This window comes from Gallinula chloropus (assembly GCF_964237585.1).
Source record: "Gallinula chloropus genome assembly, chromosome: 3".
Taxonomy (NCBI): Eukaryota; Metazoa; Chordata; class Aves; order Gruiformes; family Rallidae; genus Gallinula; species Gallinula chloropus.
The window spans coordinates 99414811-99434324 of NC_140087.1; the positions used below are offsets into that span (position 1 = coordinate 99414811).

At 34.9% G+C, this 19514-nt stretch overlaps 1 protein-coding gene across 1 annotated transcript in view; it reads left to right on the plus strand.

Annotated features, from left to right (window-relative positions):
- Positions 1-19514, plus strand: part of CSMD1 (CUB and Sushi multiple domains 1) — a gene marked incomplete at both ends in the record, with an annotated part of 1089811 nt that overhangs the window by 550837 nt on the left and 519460 nt on the right. Inside the window, one exon of the mRNA XM_084261313.1 lies at positions 8033-8240. Coding sequence (XP_084117439.1) covers positions 8033-8240 — 208 coding nt within the window. The remainder of the gene's footprint in view (positions 1-8032; positions 8241-19514) is intronic.

The window sequence follows — 19514 nt, forward strand, 5'->3', positions numbered from 1 at the left end:
TGATTTATGATATGTGACTACTTCTAAATGAACTTTGTATAATTAGGCTCTCAATTCTTAGTAAATTTGAGAATCCCTAGTTGATTATAGTTGCACGAGTCTAGATTTTTATGAAGCTAACATTAGGAATACAAATTGGATTAGTGATATTACAATGATAAGCTTTTTATCACAAAGAAAATAGAAGAACATGTAATATGTTATTGTTAAAAAGATACACAATTATTGGGGGAAAAGAAGAAAGAAAAACTACGAACCAGGAAAAGGCATCATATGTTGGAAAGGTCCAAAAAGATTATGTATAATAATTAATCAGGTTCCAGTTTTAAGCAATATTACCAGAGAAATACTTTGGTAAGGGATATGTAATCGAGAAGTTTTTATTAGAATAGATAAAGGGACAAAGTGTTTATGGTTCACTGTCGAGTAAGATAAACTAAATACAGAGATTCAGAGCTGATATTTTTAAAACATCTAGCAAAGGGAAGCTGACATTTTTTATGTTCCACATATTTCTGAGGTAGCAAGTAATTCTCTGATGTAATTTCTTCTCAGCCTCTGAGGTTCAGACAAATATCACTTTATAAGTTTAAAGGAGAAAAAGTTGTCCCAATCCCATAATTTATCCATGTTTGCAAAAAGAATTAGAAAAAATAAGGGAAAGAAAAATAAGTTTTCCCAACAATTCTGCTTATCAATACTGCATCACACAATAAAGTAAGAATATCTAATTTTTAGAGTGACGTGGCAGACTCCTGCCTGAACAACTTTATTCACTTTCAGAACAATCTGAATTGAGGCAATGTTTACATTGAGATGAAATTTCAATGAAGCTCATTGTGACTGGGTAGATAAGATACCAGAGAAGTGTTTCAGGAAAAGGAAATGGGTATAATGTTTAATTTCTGACACTGCATTGTATGCAATTATGTGTACAGATATATAGATAGATCTAAAATAAAAATTAAAATTTATGTTTATATATTCATGTTCTAACACATATCAGTAAATATGGAGGGACCCAATAAAAAAAAAAAAAAAAAAAAAGCTAGGTCAAAGCTGGATCTGTGCAATAAGGTGACTGGAAAGAGGAATAAGAAGTGAATCAGAGAAACAGTGCAATGGAAACATAAACAATGTACCCAGAATGATATAGTAAAGTCAGAGAATGAAAAAGAGGAATTCAGTTGGATCATTAGAATCACAAGCAAAGTTAACATCAGTAGAAGATATAATGATTTATTAAAAATTAAAAACAAACCTTAGGGGCAGTCATAAAAAGATGAAGGATTTTATAACTGCACGCAGACTTCTGGGAATAACTGGATTAAATTTCCTAATTATTAAAAAAAAAGTATATATGTGAAGCATGCAGCAGTCATTAATTCACCCTTAAAGAATTTAGTCTTTTTTCTTTTCGCTTCAAAATTAGGTCTTTACTGTTAATTTGTTGTAGACAGTTATTTTAAGGGATCATTATCAGCATTAAAATAAAAAAAAACATATTCTCAAGTGAAGGATTATCATATCACTGGAAAACAGCTTAGGATACTTAATTGAAAAAGATATCCAGAAGACTGATCTTCTATTTCTGTAGGAGAAAGAGTATGAGATTACAGAATGTTTATTAATTTTTGAATTTCTAAATCTAGCTATCCTCTGTTAAGACCAAAGAAAGGTGCCAGAGCCTTGGTTTTAAGTTTGCTCCAGAACATACTGTCAGCTAATAACTGAACTTTTATGCCAGGCTTGCAGATAGTTTGTCCATCAGTTTTTCTGTGTTATTTGTAACTTTGTTGATCAGCTTTACTCTCCAGAGTGAATGGTGGGAAAAAAAGGTCTTTTGTTTACAAAAAAAACCCAAAACTGATACGATATATTAAATAAAGATTGTAAAAGGCTACTAAATTAAGCCTAATGTTTGCGAAGAAAAAATGGACAAATCTTAAGTCCTGCAAAATACAAGACTACCCCAAAGTCCAGTACTGTCAGGGCCAATAACTACATGACCACCCCACTGGACACTGGGGTCTGCTTAGATCAATGAAATGTCAAAGCTGAAATGTTCAAAGTAGCACTAAAGCTTCAATTGGTGCACATAGCTGTCTAAACAAATTGCAACAGTTTTTGCTTTTCTATTTTGTGCATACTAACTTGAGTGTGAAATCTGACTTTTTAGTAAACAAAAAATAGATACTGTTTTCCTAAACCACAATAATTTCTGAAACTTTAACAAAATAAATCCCATTCTTCTTAGAGAGCAATTCAAATTATTTTAAATAGTCCTTTGAAAACCCTTGAGAGAGAAAAAAAATCATCTTAGATATGTGGTCTAATGAGTATTTAATTTATGTAAAGTTGATCAACAGCAAGAGAAGAAATTGAGAAAGGGAGGGAAACTGATTAGAGCACTTATTTGGAATGCAGTACATCTGGATTCAAATTATGATAGGAAAAAAACCCCACAACATTCTGACACACTTTAAAAACCCCCACAAAAATCCAAACCACACCAAAACCAAAACGCAATGGATAAGAAGTACAGGTTTTTTTAATTTTCTTTTATCTATTGAAAATAAAGTCTATAAAAACCTAAAATATTAATGAAGATTATCAAGTAGAGGTGAACATTTTGATGGTTAAGGAGCATGCTGCCAGTTGGAACTAGATTAGATTCAATCAGAATGTGTAATGCTACAGCATTGTAACACTTAGCAATGTTTTTGGTCTTCATGAATCTGGCAGTTTAGCAGCTTGACAGTTGGCATTGACATAGTAAAATTTATTTTTAAACTTGGCATATATGCTATGGCTTGGATTTAGATTTTTGTCAATAAGACATTTTAAAATGGTAATTTTAAAGTCTTACCGCAAAGTCATTTACCTAACTACTCATATTAACCATTTCCAAAATATCCGAAGCACATAACTGTGAAAGCAGTCATTCTTGATTATTTCATAGATGTGTTTTATTAAGGAGTTATATTAATTGAGGTACAATTGTCTGCATTTTAACAAATGATACACTGAATGATGTAATTTAAGAAAGAATTGAGCACATCACAGATTTGTATAATATCTCAAGTTGGAAGGGACCCAAAGGATCTAACTCACTGCTTCTCACAGTACCATCTAAACCAAAACCATGTGACCAAGAGTGTTGTCCAGATGCTTCTTGAACTCTGACAGTCTTGATGCCATGACCGCTTCCCTGAGGAGCCTGTTCAGTGACCAACCTTCCTCTCAGTGAAGAACCTTTTCCCAATGTCCAATCTGAACATTCCCTGGTGCAGCTTCCTTCCATTTCCTCATGTACTGTCACTGGTGACCAGAGAGATGAGATCAGCACCTTCCCCTCCTCTGTCCTCCTTGAGGAAGTTGTAGATTACAATGAGGTCAGCCCTCAGCCTTCCCTGCTCCAAGCTGAACAAACCAAGTGACCTCAGCCACTCCTCCTTGTAAGCCTATCCCTTGAGGCCTTTCACCATCCTGGTTGCTCTCCTCTGGGCACAGTCTAATAGTTTGATGTCCTTCTTATATCGAGGCGCCCAGAAATGCACCCAGTAGTCAAGGTGGGACCACTTGATGCAGTACAGAGTGGGACTGTCACCTCCCTTGACTGGCTAGCTGCGCTGTGCTTGACGCACCTCAGGACACAGTTGGCCCCTTTGGCTGCCAGGGCGCACTGTTGACTCATACTCAACTTGACATCAACAGAAGCCCCTTGATCTCTCTACATTGGGCTGCCCTCCAGCCTCAGTAAATAAAGAACTGCTTTAGTGATAGTTTTAATAAGGCATGATAAATAATGTGTTCCCATCGCTCATTCAGAACTCTCTAAAGCTGCAGTTTTCTTTAATTGATAAGACTTAGAAATATGACTCGAAATGGCAGTTTGTCCTTTGATGACAAATTATAAAAATCACTCAAGTTTTTAATTGTATCTATTCTGTTGCTAGTAATAAAGAGGTAAGGCAATTACTACAAATGACATAACATGAAAAAAACTTTATTACTATGAATTTTGTACTTTAAGTCACAAGTACATTTTTATTAGGTATTTTACAATAGTAATATAATAAAATGATGTTTCAAATGAAAATCTGTCTGTATAAGCTAAAGTTGAAATGCCAGTTCTGATAATTTAAATTCAGATGGTAAATTAATTTTGAAAAGTTAAATGGGTTTTAGAATTTTTTTCTTTTGTTATTATGCAATAAACTTTTTTAATTGGACAACAATTTTATTTATTTATAAAAAAGTGCAGAACATTGTATTCAAATTTGTACAAAAAACCCCCTCAAAACATTTCTGAGGGAGAAAGAGAGAAAAGTCCAGTAAAATGATTGAATGTTGAAAAGATATCTAAAGCAGCTTAAATAAGGAAGTTTTCTACAATACTTTTTCTGTTTTTTCCCTGTCCTTGGATTTCTGCTTAGCATGGTTTACATCTCACTTGTAGCAAGATGACATTTATGCAAAGCACAGCTTACCGAAATTACCAGATTGATATTTTTTTTGTAAAATAACTCTTTCTAGTTTGAAGAAAAATGTCTCTAAGGGTTTATTTTGATTTTTACATCCATTACCTTGATGTTTATCTGTTTTATCTAAGCTGCACATCTATGCAGTATATTTTTTTTAAAGTGGTGCCAGCCATATATGTTTACAGATTCTCTAAATCCAGAGCACCTAATTCCTGATGACTGAGAGATCCAAATGTTTTGTAGTATTAAATTTCAAGTAGTCATTCATGACTATTTTGTGCAGTTGCTTACAACTTAAAAATAACTATGAGTGTTTGGAATTAATTACTTGCACATTATAAAATGCAATTTGTTAATCACTTAGAATTTGAATTCATGAAGCCTGAGGCACTATCTGCTATCAGATTGCTCCAAGCTTAGTGGTGCATTAAGGTTCCCGAGCACTGTTCTAGCTCTCTCAAAAGCATAACAGAGAGAAGGACATGGCCAACAAAGATGGTCATTCCATGGACGCCAACTAGCTCTGGGGCCAGCTGGTGAAACAAAGCATATGTCCACTGAGTTTATATCTCCTACCACTCCTTTGAGTGATGTGGGCACATCCTGTCTGTCTGTGCCCTATTACCTTTTAGTATTCAACAGTCTGGTTGCATTTACCTGGATGCCACCCCTGAAGAAGGAGGTCTCCAAACCACAGGCTTCTGTAATGTGAGAAATACATAAGAGAAAGGATCATTCTGTGCACCTGCTTGCTGCTGCAGACTTTCCTAACACATCCACATAGGTCAGAGAGGGAATACTCTCTGGTCCAAGCTAGTTTCTGTGATCTTACCTGACTAATGTTCCCTTTCCTTTTCTAAGCTAACTCGGTTTCTTGCAAACCTTAAAAATGGTGTTATGAATAGATTAAAAAGCTATGCATGCCTCTGGGCAGATATCTATAGTAGTCTGAGTTCCTTTGGCTTTTGTTGGTAATTCACAGTGTATAAATTTAGATTTTTGCATGTGGTTGCCAGAAATAATCAACTACATAAGCCTTCCTTGTCAGCTGTAAAAGTCAGAGCTTTAGAGCTAAGAGCTTATTCAAGGGCTGTGCAGCAGAAACACTGAGTAGCATTGTAATCACCACTAGCATCTTACTTAATGTCAGTATAAACACAGTGGGAGACGGTGTCATTGAGAATGTTGTCATAACAAAATTTAAAAGCAAGTGGCTAGCATCAAAATGTTATGGATGACTTAGGATTTTGAACAACTTGGTGTTATCCTTGTTGCTGACTTTAAAGAATACAGGTAGAACCTGTATGCTTTGCCAACTGTAACTGATACTTTACATTTTAATTCTTAAAAAAAAAAAATCCCACAGTGTGATGACAAAATATGAACAAGTAGAAAACCTGGGAGGTGGGAGGGATGGTGTAAATTAAGAGATTTTGGGTTTTGATGGTTCATTCAAACTCTGATACTGATGACTGCAGTGGAGATCAATAACTCAGTGTTAGTTTCTTCACTGAAGTATTGGCACAGGTTGTATCAACTTAATTTGTTTTTCTTTGCTGGGTTAGATGATGATCTGAAGTGTTTGAAGGCTATACAATTTAAAAAAAAGAAAATGAAAAAGGGGTCATTCTAGATATTATTGGATAACAAACCTTGATTCCCTTTCTGATTTACTATAGTTTTACAATAATTTTTAATTATTGTAATCTTTGCATGCATTATGCATAAGGAGTGTAGGCTCTGATCCTTGGCTTTATCCACGAGTTCTTTAATTTTCACTTCCTTTTCCCTTTCATCCCTCAGAGGCACAATGGCCCTTTCAATTTGTACTGTAGAAAAAGCCAGGAATTGAGGAATCAGAGAAATGGCCTGATTTCACCAACAGAAAAGAAATCTTTTAGGAGTGTAGATCCATTCCACCCTCAAATCTCCTACACTTAAGAAGAATACGCAAATACTAGGGCCCAGAAAGTAAGATATGAATTGTATTGAAAAGATTTGCCCTCTCCTGAAAAATCTGTGTACCAAGAAATCATAAAACTTAATAAGGCTTTGGTAGCCAACATTATGTTACATTTCTTTACCTCAAAATTTACTTTACATTTAAAAAAGTAAAAGAAATATCTATTCAGTTCTCTTCAGCATCTTTCTCTCCTATTTCTAGTCAAATTAATGGTTCATGCTATGCTTAAATGATTCTATTTCTGCCTTTCTCCCAATTCTTCTTTTATTTCAGTCCCTTATTATCTATTTATCCTCACTTAACAGTCTCCATTTTTAATGTCCAGCCACAGCACTGCTCTTCCTTTGATTCAAATGAATCCTTTTTTCCTTCAAATCTTCCTTTAAAATTCACTTTCACAACTGTGATTGAGCAGAGCAACTCTACTTCTACCCTTCTCTGTTGTCTTAATTAGCTACTCAGTTATTATCCTAATTAGACTGCAAGTTCCTTGTGTCATGCACCTTGCCAGCTATTTATTTTTAAATCTCCACATGCACTTATAGTATGCAAATAATACCTAACGATAATAGCTGTAAGGAAAGACGAAAAAATGGATAAAAATGAAAAGCTTCTCTTCTGATCATTCACCTATGCAGAAATACTTTTAATTACTATTGCTGTAGCTTTCATACCCACATTGCAACACACCAAAAGCCCCTTGATGAATCTTTAATTCTTTATGCCAATGGACTGTATGAATTACATATTTGTGGTGGTTGTTTTTAATTACATGTTTTAATACCTAATATTAATAATAATCAACATATCTTTAAAGCTTTTAATGCAATCTTGTGGGGCAAGAAAGAGTACTAGAAGTCTGCTAAACCCATATTAACATTCCAGCAAGAAATTTATTAGCAAGAAATTCCTATGCTCTGTATTTTTTTGAATTTGGCTAATAACCATTAAAATATACATGCTATTAACCAATGATGTGTGATCCTCGGAAGGCCCATCTTTAAACAAAATCTTATGAATTTATTTGCCATCTGCAAATATCCTGATTCAGAACAAAAAACCCTTGAGCATAGCTTGAATAATTTTATTAATGCCTCATATTTTAGGACAGCATTTAAATAATGAGGTTTTTTTTTTATATGGGTTTATATAGTTTTAACAAATGAGAAAGATCTTTAAAAAAGGAATATTAAGGATTTTTAAATTTATATCATGAGTAACCATATTTCTGTGATTCTCTGCACAGTTCTTTCTTGGGCTTCTGTAGACACCTTTACAGAGCCAAAGTATAGGTTTTCCAAATCAGCTTATACCTGGTGTCCCTCCTAATGTTATCCTTGTTTGGCCTGACACTAAAGTGTTGCAAGAAAAAAAGTCAAAAAACCCAAGTCGAAAATCTCTGTACATTATTGATCAGAAATTGTTCTGTTCCATTTACGTGGATAGAATTTTATTTTTCTGAATATTAATATGTGTGGGTTCTCTATGCACAGAAGAGCTGAGTTTGCTATGGAAAAAGCAAGTACGATGCTTCACTTGTTTAAAGTGCATCTACACTAGTAATTGATATTCTGTTCATCAGCTGAAGGAGCTTGTGGAGGGACACTACGTGGGACAAGTGGAACTATTTCAAGTCCTCATTTCCCTTCTGAGTATGAAAATAATGCTGATTGCACCTGGACCATATTGGCTGAACCAGGAGATACCATTGCTTTGGTCTTTACTGACTTCCAGTTAGAGGAAGGATATGACTTCTTAGAGATCAGCGGAACAGAAGCACCATCAATATGGTAAGTCAGAGGTCTTGAAAAGATCCCAGTATTTTCCATTTTTTTTGATGAGCATTTCAAAAAGATATTAAAGGACATTGAAGATATTTAAGATACTGTCTACCTGTTTTTAGCCTCCAGAATTGATTTAAAGAAAAAAAAAACGTAGTTTGCTTCTGCTTCTTTCCAAATCTTGATTCTTCCTCTTATTTTCCTTCATCTTTAAGTGTTATATTCATAAGGTATCTTAGCCATGAGCATTTATCGATGACACATATTTAAACTTCATATGAGAACATTTTTCGATGTGGCTTGGATGACTTATCATGATGTCGTTGCCAACAATGGAAGTCATGAGCAAAGTTCCACCCCACAGTAAAATAAGAATATATATAGAGCAAATAGATGCCATATAATTCTAAATAGGCTATAATTCAATCTTACTACATGTAGTTGTGAACGCATGTGTTATTATCTCAGAGTGGCTGATGATGTAACTTTGTTTACAATATTAGGGCTTAGTGATTATCATACAAATGTGCACTCTGTACTAAGTGAAATATGAGTTCTGCCTATGGGAATGGATTAAATCACAGAAGGGTTTGTATTAGGACTTCTCTGAATGCTATGTATGCACAGCACACGTGCCATCGCTGTAAAGTGTAGCCTAGGGAAAGAAATAAGTATGCAGCTCTGCTGCTCACAGATGACTGGTGGTTATTATCTTCAGAATACCTTTCTGAAGCAATCTTGCTATTATTTTGATGTCATGACATGCTAGACAGTGCAATATATTAACAAATGTGAAGTTTTAGATAGCATCTGATCTGTTGAAAAACTATATCAAATAGAAATGTGTGGCGACTGTGCCTGGGAAATACGTAGAAACTTTGTTTTGAAATACTTCTGTGTCATAAGATTACTCCCTAACATTTCCACACGACTGAAAGTTGCATAATGACAGTCACTGAAGCAGCTTTGTACCAAATTAAATGCTCAGGTCGACTGTCTGAAATGGAATATGTGAGTACCCTGTTCATCTCTCTCGTTTGCACAGACATGCATGACAGTCAGCAATGACAGTGCTTTCTTATTTGGGGTTCTGAGGACCAGAAGCTGAAGCTCTGAAAGTGAAGAGATAATGGAGTCTTGCTTCAGAATATAAAAATCTGTTTATTGAATTTTGTCTGTGAGGCTCTAGTAGGCACCTAACAACATACGCACAAATTTGTTGCAAGAAATTAATCTGTAACTGACCTTGAACATACAAATATAGGAATAACTAAATTTGCAGATGGTCACATATATGTTCCCCAGAAGATTTCTGATAATAGATTTTATAGAAGAATATGAGCAGAAAGCAATGGAAACATATTATGTATTGATCTCATGTGGTATTGATCAGCACTACTTTGGAAATCAGAGATATGATGAGAATCTTATTTCTCCTAGAATTCAGTTTCCCTGATATGTGTTTTTTTGTCGGGAAATTTATTCTTTTTTTTATAGTGCTCCAATCCAGTCACTGAAAGCTAAGGATTTATTTTATGTTCCAGGGATCACTGATAAAATTATGGAGAAGCTATGGCAAGTTTAGTACGAAATGTTTAAAGGATTATTGGATAACTTGGAATGGTGCTACACGTTCAGCTATATTTAAGCCAGAACAGTTACCATAGCGACATTAGAACCATGCTAAATGTGGCACATGCTGTAATCAGCTAAAATCAGCTGTGTGTTTAAATGCAAAGTTGTTCCATACTTAAAACTAATGGTCTAGAGGTGTATCATCTTAAAATGTGACATTTTTTTTTTTATCGCTCCCCTTTATTGTGTCTGGCATCGTGTCAACAGCTTTATGCAGCAATTCTGTGTTATAAGACACATACTCCATTAGCATGGTCTTGTAATTATGATTGTTTTTCTCATTCAAAGGAATATTTGCTGTAAAATAAACCTAATATTTTCCTAGTGAAAAGCATGTAAAGACAGATATCCAAGCACTGCAAAAGCTAGAAAGAGAGTGAAGGTAAACAAAATTTCAGACTGATGATTCTTTAGTGATGTTAGTGTATAGATTACCCTCTTCTGACATATCAACAATGTTAGTAGCAGTTCCAGCAGTTCCAGATTACAGTAAATACTGGATGGATTTTTTTAAAGTAAAGCAATGCAAATGCTAGAACAAACAGAATCTGAGGAATGCTGAGGAAAAATAATCTGGTGTATCTGTAAAATAGGTATATTTTAGTCTATTAACTGTATTTGTTACATTAATTACTAATTAGACATTAGCTATGTCTCACCTGTTTCTAAACTTTCATGGTTCTAATTTCCCTGTTTTCAAAGACACCGGTTAATTCCCATATTTCCAAAACATTGTAAAGGAAGAAGAGATTTGTTTACCTTTTCTTACTCTTTAAGATTATTTGAAAATCATTTATGCAGTCCATCCTATTAGAATTAGTTTATAAAAGACTCAAGTGACATTACTTCACTATTTATTTTATGTCCATGATACAATGAGTGTCCAAAGCTATTCAAGGTTTTCTGATTTTTAGTTTTGTGGGTGGTTTGCTTTTTGTTTTGGTTTGGGTTTTTTTTTTTTCCCTAATTAATGAGCAGTTATGTAGCTTTGAATCTTGAATGGATGTGCACGTATAGATGACCACGTTAATCCTGCTTTGAATCAATCTGAGTATGAAAAGGTTTAAAAAAGATGAGCATCAGTGTTTACAAAATGATTGCAGTGGAGGTAGAACACACTTTTTAATTTGTGGAGCATGTAAAAACACTGTTAGTCTGTAGAAACCTTTCCAAATTTGAATCACTTTCCTATTGCATAAGGGAGTTTTAGATGTATATACGTGTTTATCTTGAGTTGGTAAGCTCTTCCTCTCAATGCCAGGAACAGTTCTGGGGAGCAGAATGGAAAGGCTGCCTCTTTCCTATGTCTAGAGTCTATCTCCATGTCCACCAAGTCACTGGTTTTTATGAGCCTCTGTTGTTAACTATTATAGCTAAAAATGAAAATAAAAAAAAAAAAAAAGAAAAAGAAAAAAAAAAGGAGAGTGTTTTAAATAATTTATGAGCATAAAAATAACTTTTTAAATACTTTTAAATATGCCCCTTTAGACTTCATCTTAAATTATCTGGTACTTAAATTTAAACCAAGGTTAGATCTAGAGATACTGTGAAGAAGTATCTGAAAAGTCCAGGCTGAATGGACATGGGCTTGAAGTAAAATCAGGAATTTATCACTTGGGAAAAACATCCTTTTCAGTCTCCCAATATGTCTTCCCCAAGACTCCTCCTTGAGATTTAAATTTTTTTCTTGTGTATTTTTAAAATTTTGAGTATTTTACTAGGAATATTTTATTATTTGCACTTTTGGTAAAGATGAGCAATTCACACGGACTTAGATAGCCCCAGTTCAGTCTTTTTTGGGTGAACATAGCTTTACTATAATTTGTGAATGATTAAAAACTTAATTGCAGAAAAAAAAAAGTATCTTATACTATTACAGTATATGTGAAAGTTGATTATCTTCAGTTATGTTTTTTTACCTTGGAATCTTAATACTGAACATACTGTGTTCTTCCCCCCACCACCACCCCTTACATTACAATACTATGTTTTAATTTAAACCTAAAATTATTACCCTTCAATGTTTTGTTAGTATTTGCCAATGCAAGAGAATGAAGTGCACATCATTGTTTTTAGTCCAAATTAATTTCCTAATACTATTTAAAAATATCTTCAAGATTATTCTAACTTCCTTATAAATCACCTACATATCCTAGTGAGAGGCCATACAAATGTATGTGGTGATCTAGAAGCAGCAATAATGAATTACTGTTATCTTGGCATACAATTTGACATAAGTCCCTGGAGTCATCTGAAAGTCACTTTTTCTGTGTAAGTGAATAACCCTTTCAACAACTGGGTCATAATACTAATTTGTGTTGCTTAGATAAATACACTTAGGTTTAGTTGAAAACAGAGGTATTTTGATCTTCATGTTTCCTGTTTCTAGCTATCTGTCCTGAGTCTTACCACCCCACTGTGGGATATCCATATAGAAGTAATGCATGGCAACATGGAGTGGTCTAAATCTCCTTTGTGATAGACACCTATGGCAGGAGATCCATACATAGTAAGGTGAATATTTAACTCAGAATTACATAATTGTGCAGCTAAAGAGCACCATCTGTTGGCTTACTGTGAAAAGATGTAGTGCTTGTGGATGCACCTTTGATAAAGTTGTTACATACCAGGAAAGGGTTTGTGACATACCCTTGGCAATATAATGTTCTATTTACTTTTCCTTCTCCATCAGGCAAGAAAGAAAGTGCCATGGCCATGCAATGAGAGGAAAGCAGTTAGATTCCAGATTTTTCATTTCAGAATGCTATTAAAATTTTTAGTAATTTATTTGCAATTAGAAACATACTTTAGCTTTGTTAGAGACCTGCTACCAGTCATCGTTTTGTCACTTATGAAACTCTGCAAAACTGTATGCTTGTATTTGAGATGGTAGTAAAGGATTCTTATTGTCTACTACTTTTTGGAAGCCCTACCTTGCTCAAGATTTTTATTAGATTTCCCCTTCTAACTGTTTTGGTTAGGTAATTGCGTCTAGCATTCTGCACTTCAGAACCGTCTGTCTGACCTGTAGTGAACCATGGTTTTCGGTGTAGGTGGGTTTTTTTGGTGCATGTTTTTGTTGTTTGTTTATTTTCCCCAGTAAAAGTTGCATAGTTATGTACACATTCTGTCTGTTGATTTCCATGCTGCAAAGTTTCCAGTTACTGTATAAAAATCCCATAGTCTATCACATTTGAAAGTCAGCATTAGTGTTATTTAGTACTTGAATGCTATCCATCAGTTATGTACAACAAAACCAAAACTTTTAAAATTAACTAACCATAGAACATTATACAGTTCCAAACCCCAAGATACATTGGAAGGATTGAAGTGCTTTTAAGATGAGCAAGAAAGGTATTTATATGACTCTTATAAGACTGAAAAATGCAGTGATCATGACAGAAAATTAGATATTGTCAATCAATTGTATATTTATTTTCCTGATTAGAATTTTCCTGCTTTTTATTTTGCTAAGTGATTTTCTCCATACCCCATTCGTTCAGACTCCTGCTGCAGCACACATGATCATTAGGTGTTTACATGTCGCAAACAATAAATGATAGAAGAATCCCTGCAATAAGTAATATCGCAAATGTCATGTCTCTGTAAAAGGCTCAATGGAATACAGTCATTTTCCCAGCTTCTGACTCCTGCCAGTTCCTCCTTTGCTCCCCATGCTTGTTTCTCTTGATTTTTCCTAGCCATTTTCTTTTGGCAGCACCAATGCACCCACTTGCTCCCTTGCCTGCAACTCCCATCAATGTTTCTGGTTTCTGCATCCTCCCTCAGCATTTGCTACCATGTTTAATCAGTTCTGCTGAAAATCTGATTAAATCTATCCCAAATGAGCATTGACACATCACAAATGATTTTGCTGTTTCCTCTTGGTTTCTGGTAGATTAAATTTGGAAAAACATACCCTCCACCCAAGAAACAGTCAGCCATGGAATACAGTCAAAATGGTGTAGAAAACAGTTTGCAGTGTGCTGGACTTGCCTGCCTGTGAAACTCTGTCATCTTACAATGCAAATGTCACTGGTCTCAGAGTTGTTAAGCATAGTCTCAAGAAGGATCATCCCACTTAAAGATTAGGGAATTTGGAAAGAAAACACACACAAATGTTCTGTATAGGATTCCAGCTATGTGTACTAAACACGTCACAGACAATTGATACACTCTTGTTCTTAAAGTATTGCTTTCCAGAGTCTTTTAACGTTCCATGAGTGGGAAATAGCATGTTTAAATTCAGTATCTCTATACAGTTCTTTGGCATAGCAGTTGCTATATCCAAACATATGCAGATAAACAGCTTCTTCACTCCTACAGTTTTCCCATAATAAGGATTAATAAGCTGATCTCATCAGTGATGTATCTTGTACTTTGCTATATTTATCAAAATCATCACGTTCCAAAATGGATTTTCTGCAGGCATTCAAATGCATGCCTGAAAAAATGAATTATCCACAGTTGTAAGTAAATTGTTAGCAGGCTTGGGAAAATACAGTGAACACTGCTCAATACCTTTGGAGTCCCTAGAAAGTAAAAAAAACAAAGATGAAAGAGGTAGTGAACTGTCCCTCCCCTAAATATCTGTAGTAGAAAAGATGAAACCTGACTCCTACTGATTTGAAAGCAAAGCTTTAAAGAAATAGTTATTTTAAGACAGGGTTACATTTCTTTCCCCCATCTGTCCTCTACATTGTCTTCCTCTTCCTTTCAGTATCTAGAAGTCAACCTTTTTGTTTGTTTGTTTGTGGTTTTTGTTTGTTTTACATAGAATAAACAAGGATAATATATGTGGGGCTTTTGTTTGTTTCATTATTTAAGTGTATATTAAATTATATAGTATATGTTATATGAGTAGATGGGCTCTGCTGGTTGTAATGAGGCACCTTCGTATTCTAATGGCTAAAATGACCACACAATGAAGAAAAAGTACAAGTAGTGGTTTCAAGAAAAAATCTGAAATGTCACATCTGAATTTGTAGGCAATCTCTGAGCTGCTGGCATGGCACTGGGAGAAAACGAATGATGGGAGGAATAAAGGCATGGAGACGGGAAGTTGGGAGGCAAGAATTAATCTAACGTGAGAAGAGTATTTTTTCAGTAGGTTGGGGGATAGTAAGACACATTTTAAAAAGTTGATAAGGTTTTGGAAACAGCCCCAGGCTGGTTTGAAGGGACTGGGAAACTTGAACTTCGGAGTAGCAGTGTGGGAATTTGGTGTTCTATGTAGGTCAGAAGAGCCGTTACAAAGTGATACTCCAGATGATCCTGGGAAGGTGTACTCGAGTCAGCCCTCTTCTTGCACAGAGTGAACAAAAACATCCTAAACCCACAGGAACACCACCATCACTACTGGTGTCACTTCAATCCAACAGGCATTTCCTCCCCTCCTCTTTCCCCAAGGACTGTTCTGGCACTCATCTATGCAGGCCAGCAGTGAAGCCCAGCCTGCCCGCTTCTTTCCTGGTAAACACATGGTGTTTGTATCAGTGTCCCGTCAGCTTTTCCCCAGAACCTGACCCATGTAATGATGGCAAGTGCTGAAGTACATCTGCAGCTCTGAGAGCTTTGGATGGAAATGTAACAAAGCACTTTCTCATTCTCCCTTCTTGAGCATAGCTTTCCTTTGGATAGTATGTTAATCTTGTGTTCAGAGGTGGAGGTGATGGAAATGATGTGATTTAAAAAAAAAAAAAACAAGTTGGTAGAAGCCTGATGCAAAGGTAAATCTGTTTAGGGCCCAGATCATATACATGTTTAGTTTATGGTAATGTCTCACATAGGAATCTTGAAAAAGTTCTTTAGCTTGTATTTAGAGAAAGCATATATGAAAGCATATATTGTGATATCTTCATGTTAAATAATATATATGTATTAGTAACTGTATGCATAAAAGTATGTGCAAACTTTTGCAAAGATTTTGCTCCTGAAATAAATAGGATGGTAAATGTATTTCATGCTAGTGGTACTGACTAAATGAATATAATCTCTTGCTTGTGTTAGCTATAAAGACAGGGAGACCACTTAGCTGTTAACACCAGCGTGTGAATGGTGTATAAAGTGAGAAGTACAGAAGCAGTAAATTGATGCCTAATTCACAGAACACTATTGCTTTCTTTGCACCTATTAATTTACAGCCTACTGTGCTGAAGAGGTATAAAGGCTTAATTCATACCACATCACAAACTGACAGGAACATAAGAGTGAGAAAACTCACTTAAGGAAGCACTGTGACCTACAGTATAATTTTCCACCACATTTAAGATAACATGAAAAGCAATAGATTTTTAAAATTAAGTATGTGAACAAGGTTTAAATACATTAACAGGGAGCTTGGATTGCTCAAAATACCACTGGCATTACTATCTTTCTAAATAGACAGTATAACCTTAGGGATTCAGTATGGTCCTAAAATTTCCTTCTACTAGGTCTGTTGCATCTTTCTGAAATATCTCCATCAAAAAAATCTTCACATTAGATTCAGGAAAATATATTCTAATGATGATACGAGCTCATACCAGTGTATTCAGGTACTGTTAGAAGCTTTCTTTAGAGATAGTAATGAACCACTGTGTTTCTTGCTTTGGCACAGTACCTATTAATTGCAGTCAGCCTCAAGTGTAACTTATTAGTAAGACAAAACCCACTGATATTTTGACTTCTGGAAAGTTACATTAAAACCTTTCCCCCTCTCTCCTCCCCCCACTTTGAAATATAGCCATTCCAGTAATTATAGATTTGTTTGCCATCATCATAGCAGTTCTAAAAAAATGCATCAACTCTTTTGTTTATCCACCACAAAAAACACCACCAAAAACCCCCCCAAAACACACCAACCAAAAAAACCCAAGATCCAAACAAAAAAACCCCAGCCAAAACTGGACCTCCAACTGAAGTTGACTAATGTGTGTATCTGTGGAAGTCAGTGTTAGCGTGTGAGAAGAAAAGAGATTAATGAAGAAAATCTTGCTGAGAACATGTACGCACCTAGAGATATGAAAAGATACTAAATTGAAGAAGTAATATGATTCCATTACCTGGGTAAATCACGATTTACAGATATCAGCGCTGAGAATATTAGATCAGTCTGGAAAGAGAAAAGCAAATTATTCCCTGGAGCTTGAGCCAAATTGCAGTTTTGTTGCTGATACCTGGTTTAAGAATAGTAGAAGAAACAAAACCAATCATGGTGTATCAAAGCTATATTGACATGAATAGTGGCCTGTTTTCCCATTAGGATTAGTGAGGATGAAGGATAGTGCTTTACCAAACTGGTCTTTTCTGATGTACTGTGTCTTTCTATGTTATATTCAGAATACATTAGTATTACAATACTAGCTCTTGCCATTTCTTACACCTTGATTTTTTAAACATGTTTTCAAATACACAGATTTATGAAAGACTTGTTGGTTGGGGTTTGCATAGTTGAATGTATTCTTACTTTCCAGCAAGTTAAAAAGCAAATAACAAAATCTCAGCTATTATCAATTTACTTGTTTCAAAGCAAGGATAGACTTTTAAGATCACGAATCAAATGTGAATATGTCTGCTTTATTTTTGTCTAGAAAAACATACTCAAACATGGCACATAACAACAGAACCATTTGTTAGTAGGTGTTTGGGTTTTTTCCAACAAGATAGAGAAGTGAACATACTCCATCAGGAAGCTCTTCCTGAATTTCCACTGCAAGCTTTTTTGACCAACGACCAATTCGTTTTATTTTGCATGGTTCTTCTGCTAAGATCAGTGCTATAATCTGCATCAGCTCAGAGTGAACCTGTCAATGTACTGCCCTTACAGTTAATAAATACCTTGGCCTCTGGTAGCTCTGTTTAGTTAGCACACAGAATGCATCGATTACTTCTTTGACTCTAAAAGAATGTTAAATTGAATTTAAATAACGTGCTTGTTGATGGCTACTCTTTTTTTAATGTCGGCACAGTAGGCTAGCAATTGGACTTAATGGGTTTTCTACAGAGGTCTGCACTTAAAAATACTCTGCTGTTTTCTATCTCTGAGGTTTTAAAGCAACAGTTACGGCACAGAAAGTTAAGATACAATGTGTAGCAGTGACTGAGACAGGTGGTATTTCTTTTGTTTATCCAATCTCCCAAGTAGCCAGTGGAGAGGACAACTAACACAGAAGAAAATTCCCATGGAAAAATAGTTTTGCTGGTTATACACTTCAGACGAGCTTGCAGCAGCACCACAGTTGCTAGCATGAATTTCAAATATAAATAATCTAAAATAAAATTAGAAACACAAGTACTAACCATTATTTTTTATACGTTGGATGCTTTGTAACTGATGAATATATTAAGTGAAAAGCTATTCACTATGCTAATAAGTTTGGCAAATAATTGAATCCCAGTTTTAGTGAAATTGATAGAAGGAGCAGAAGAGAGATGCAAGTTTTCCAGGCAAGAAAGTGAGAACTTATAATAGGACAAGTGCTATTGTATTTCTACCCAGATTTTTAAAATGCATTGATTACAAACGAGAGAATAAAATATGATACGAAGATCTGACTAATATAATGGATTTTATAATTTTAAATTTCTGAAAAATCCCATTTTAGGGATACATGATCTCCGTCATTCAGAAGAGACCAACAATGTGGCTTTATCAGGTATTCAGAGTTTATAGAAATTGGAGATAAGATATTGAGGAAAAAAAGCTCATTTTCAGATATTAGTCTGTACTGAAACAAACCTCACTCTTTTCTTAGAACTTATTCATTTTTACACACTATTTTGAAATTATAAGTGCAGGACTAAATTACTAGAAAACATTGGAAGTGGCATGTAAATAATATAAGTAACTGCAAACAAGCTTTGTAAACTGTGTGGTTACTTGGTTGCCACAATAACCTGCAGTTGTCTTTTTTAGCAAACTGAAGTGAGGTCCAGTTTAGTTTACAATGCACACTGGAACAGAAACACAGGATCAAGGGGAACATACATGCAGACTTACTGGAGTGTCAATTGCCAGCTTTCTGTGTACATAAATATATCATTAATATTACAAAGTAGAGCACTCAAGAATAAAGAATGCCAGTTTTAGTTTGACACAGTTGTACATAAAAGTTGATGCTGCTTTTTAATTATGCCATCAAATGCTATTGTTTCTCTCTGTGCTGAGGCTGAATTGTTGTTGTGCATTTAAAGAGACACTAGTCAGTGGGACAGCTGCTACATCTGCTGAAATGAGTAGTTATGTGAATTATCTGAGATACTGAACAGTAAGAAAGGAATGTATTGTGTTTAAAACAAACTGAGTACCACTTTAAAAACTGGGTCTTACACATGCTTTTTCCACATTGTTGTGGTTTAGGTTGTTATGTTGTGTCAGACAAAATTTGTGTGGGTTCTTGATAATATTTCAGTCATTTATTTCTCATATACCTGGGTTCAACTCCTTTGATTCCTCTCTCAGCTGCAACAAGAACCTGTGGGAGCTTGAACAGAGTAAACAGAATCCTAGGTACTCCATAATGACTTCTTTTTTCTTTTGGGATAGAGTATTGTATCACATTATTACTTGAATATTGGTGTTTCTAATATTCAGACTTTAGTCCTTACTGGAAAAAAACCAAAAACAAAACAAAAAAAACCCCTTTAAAATATCAATGCCAAAGATTA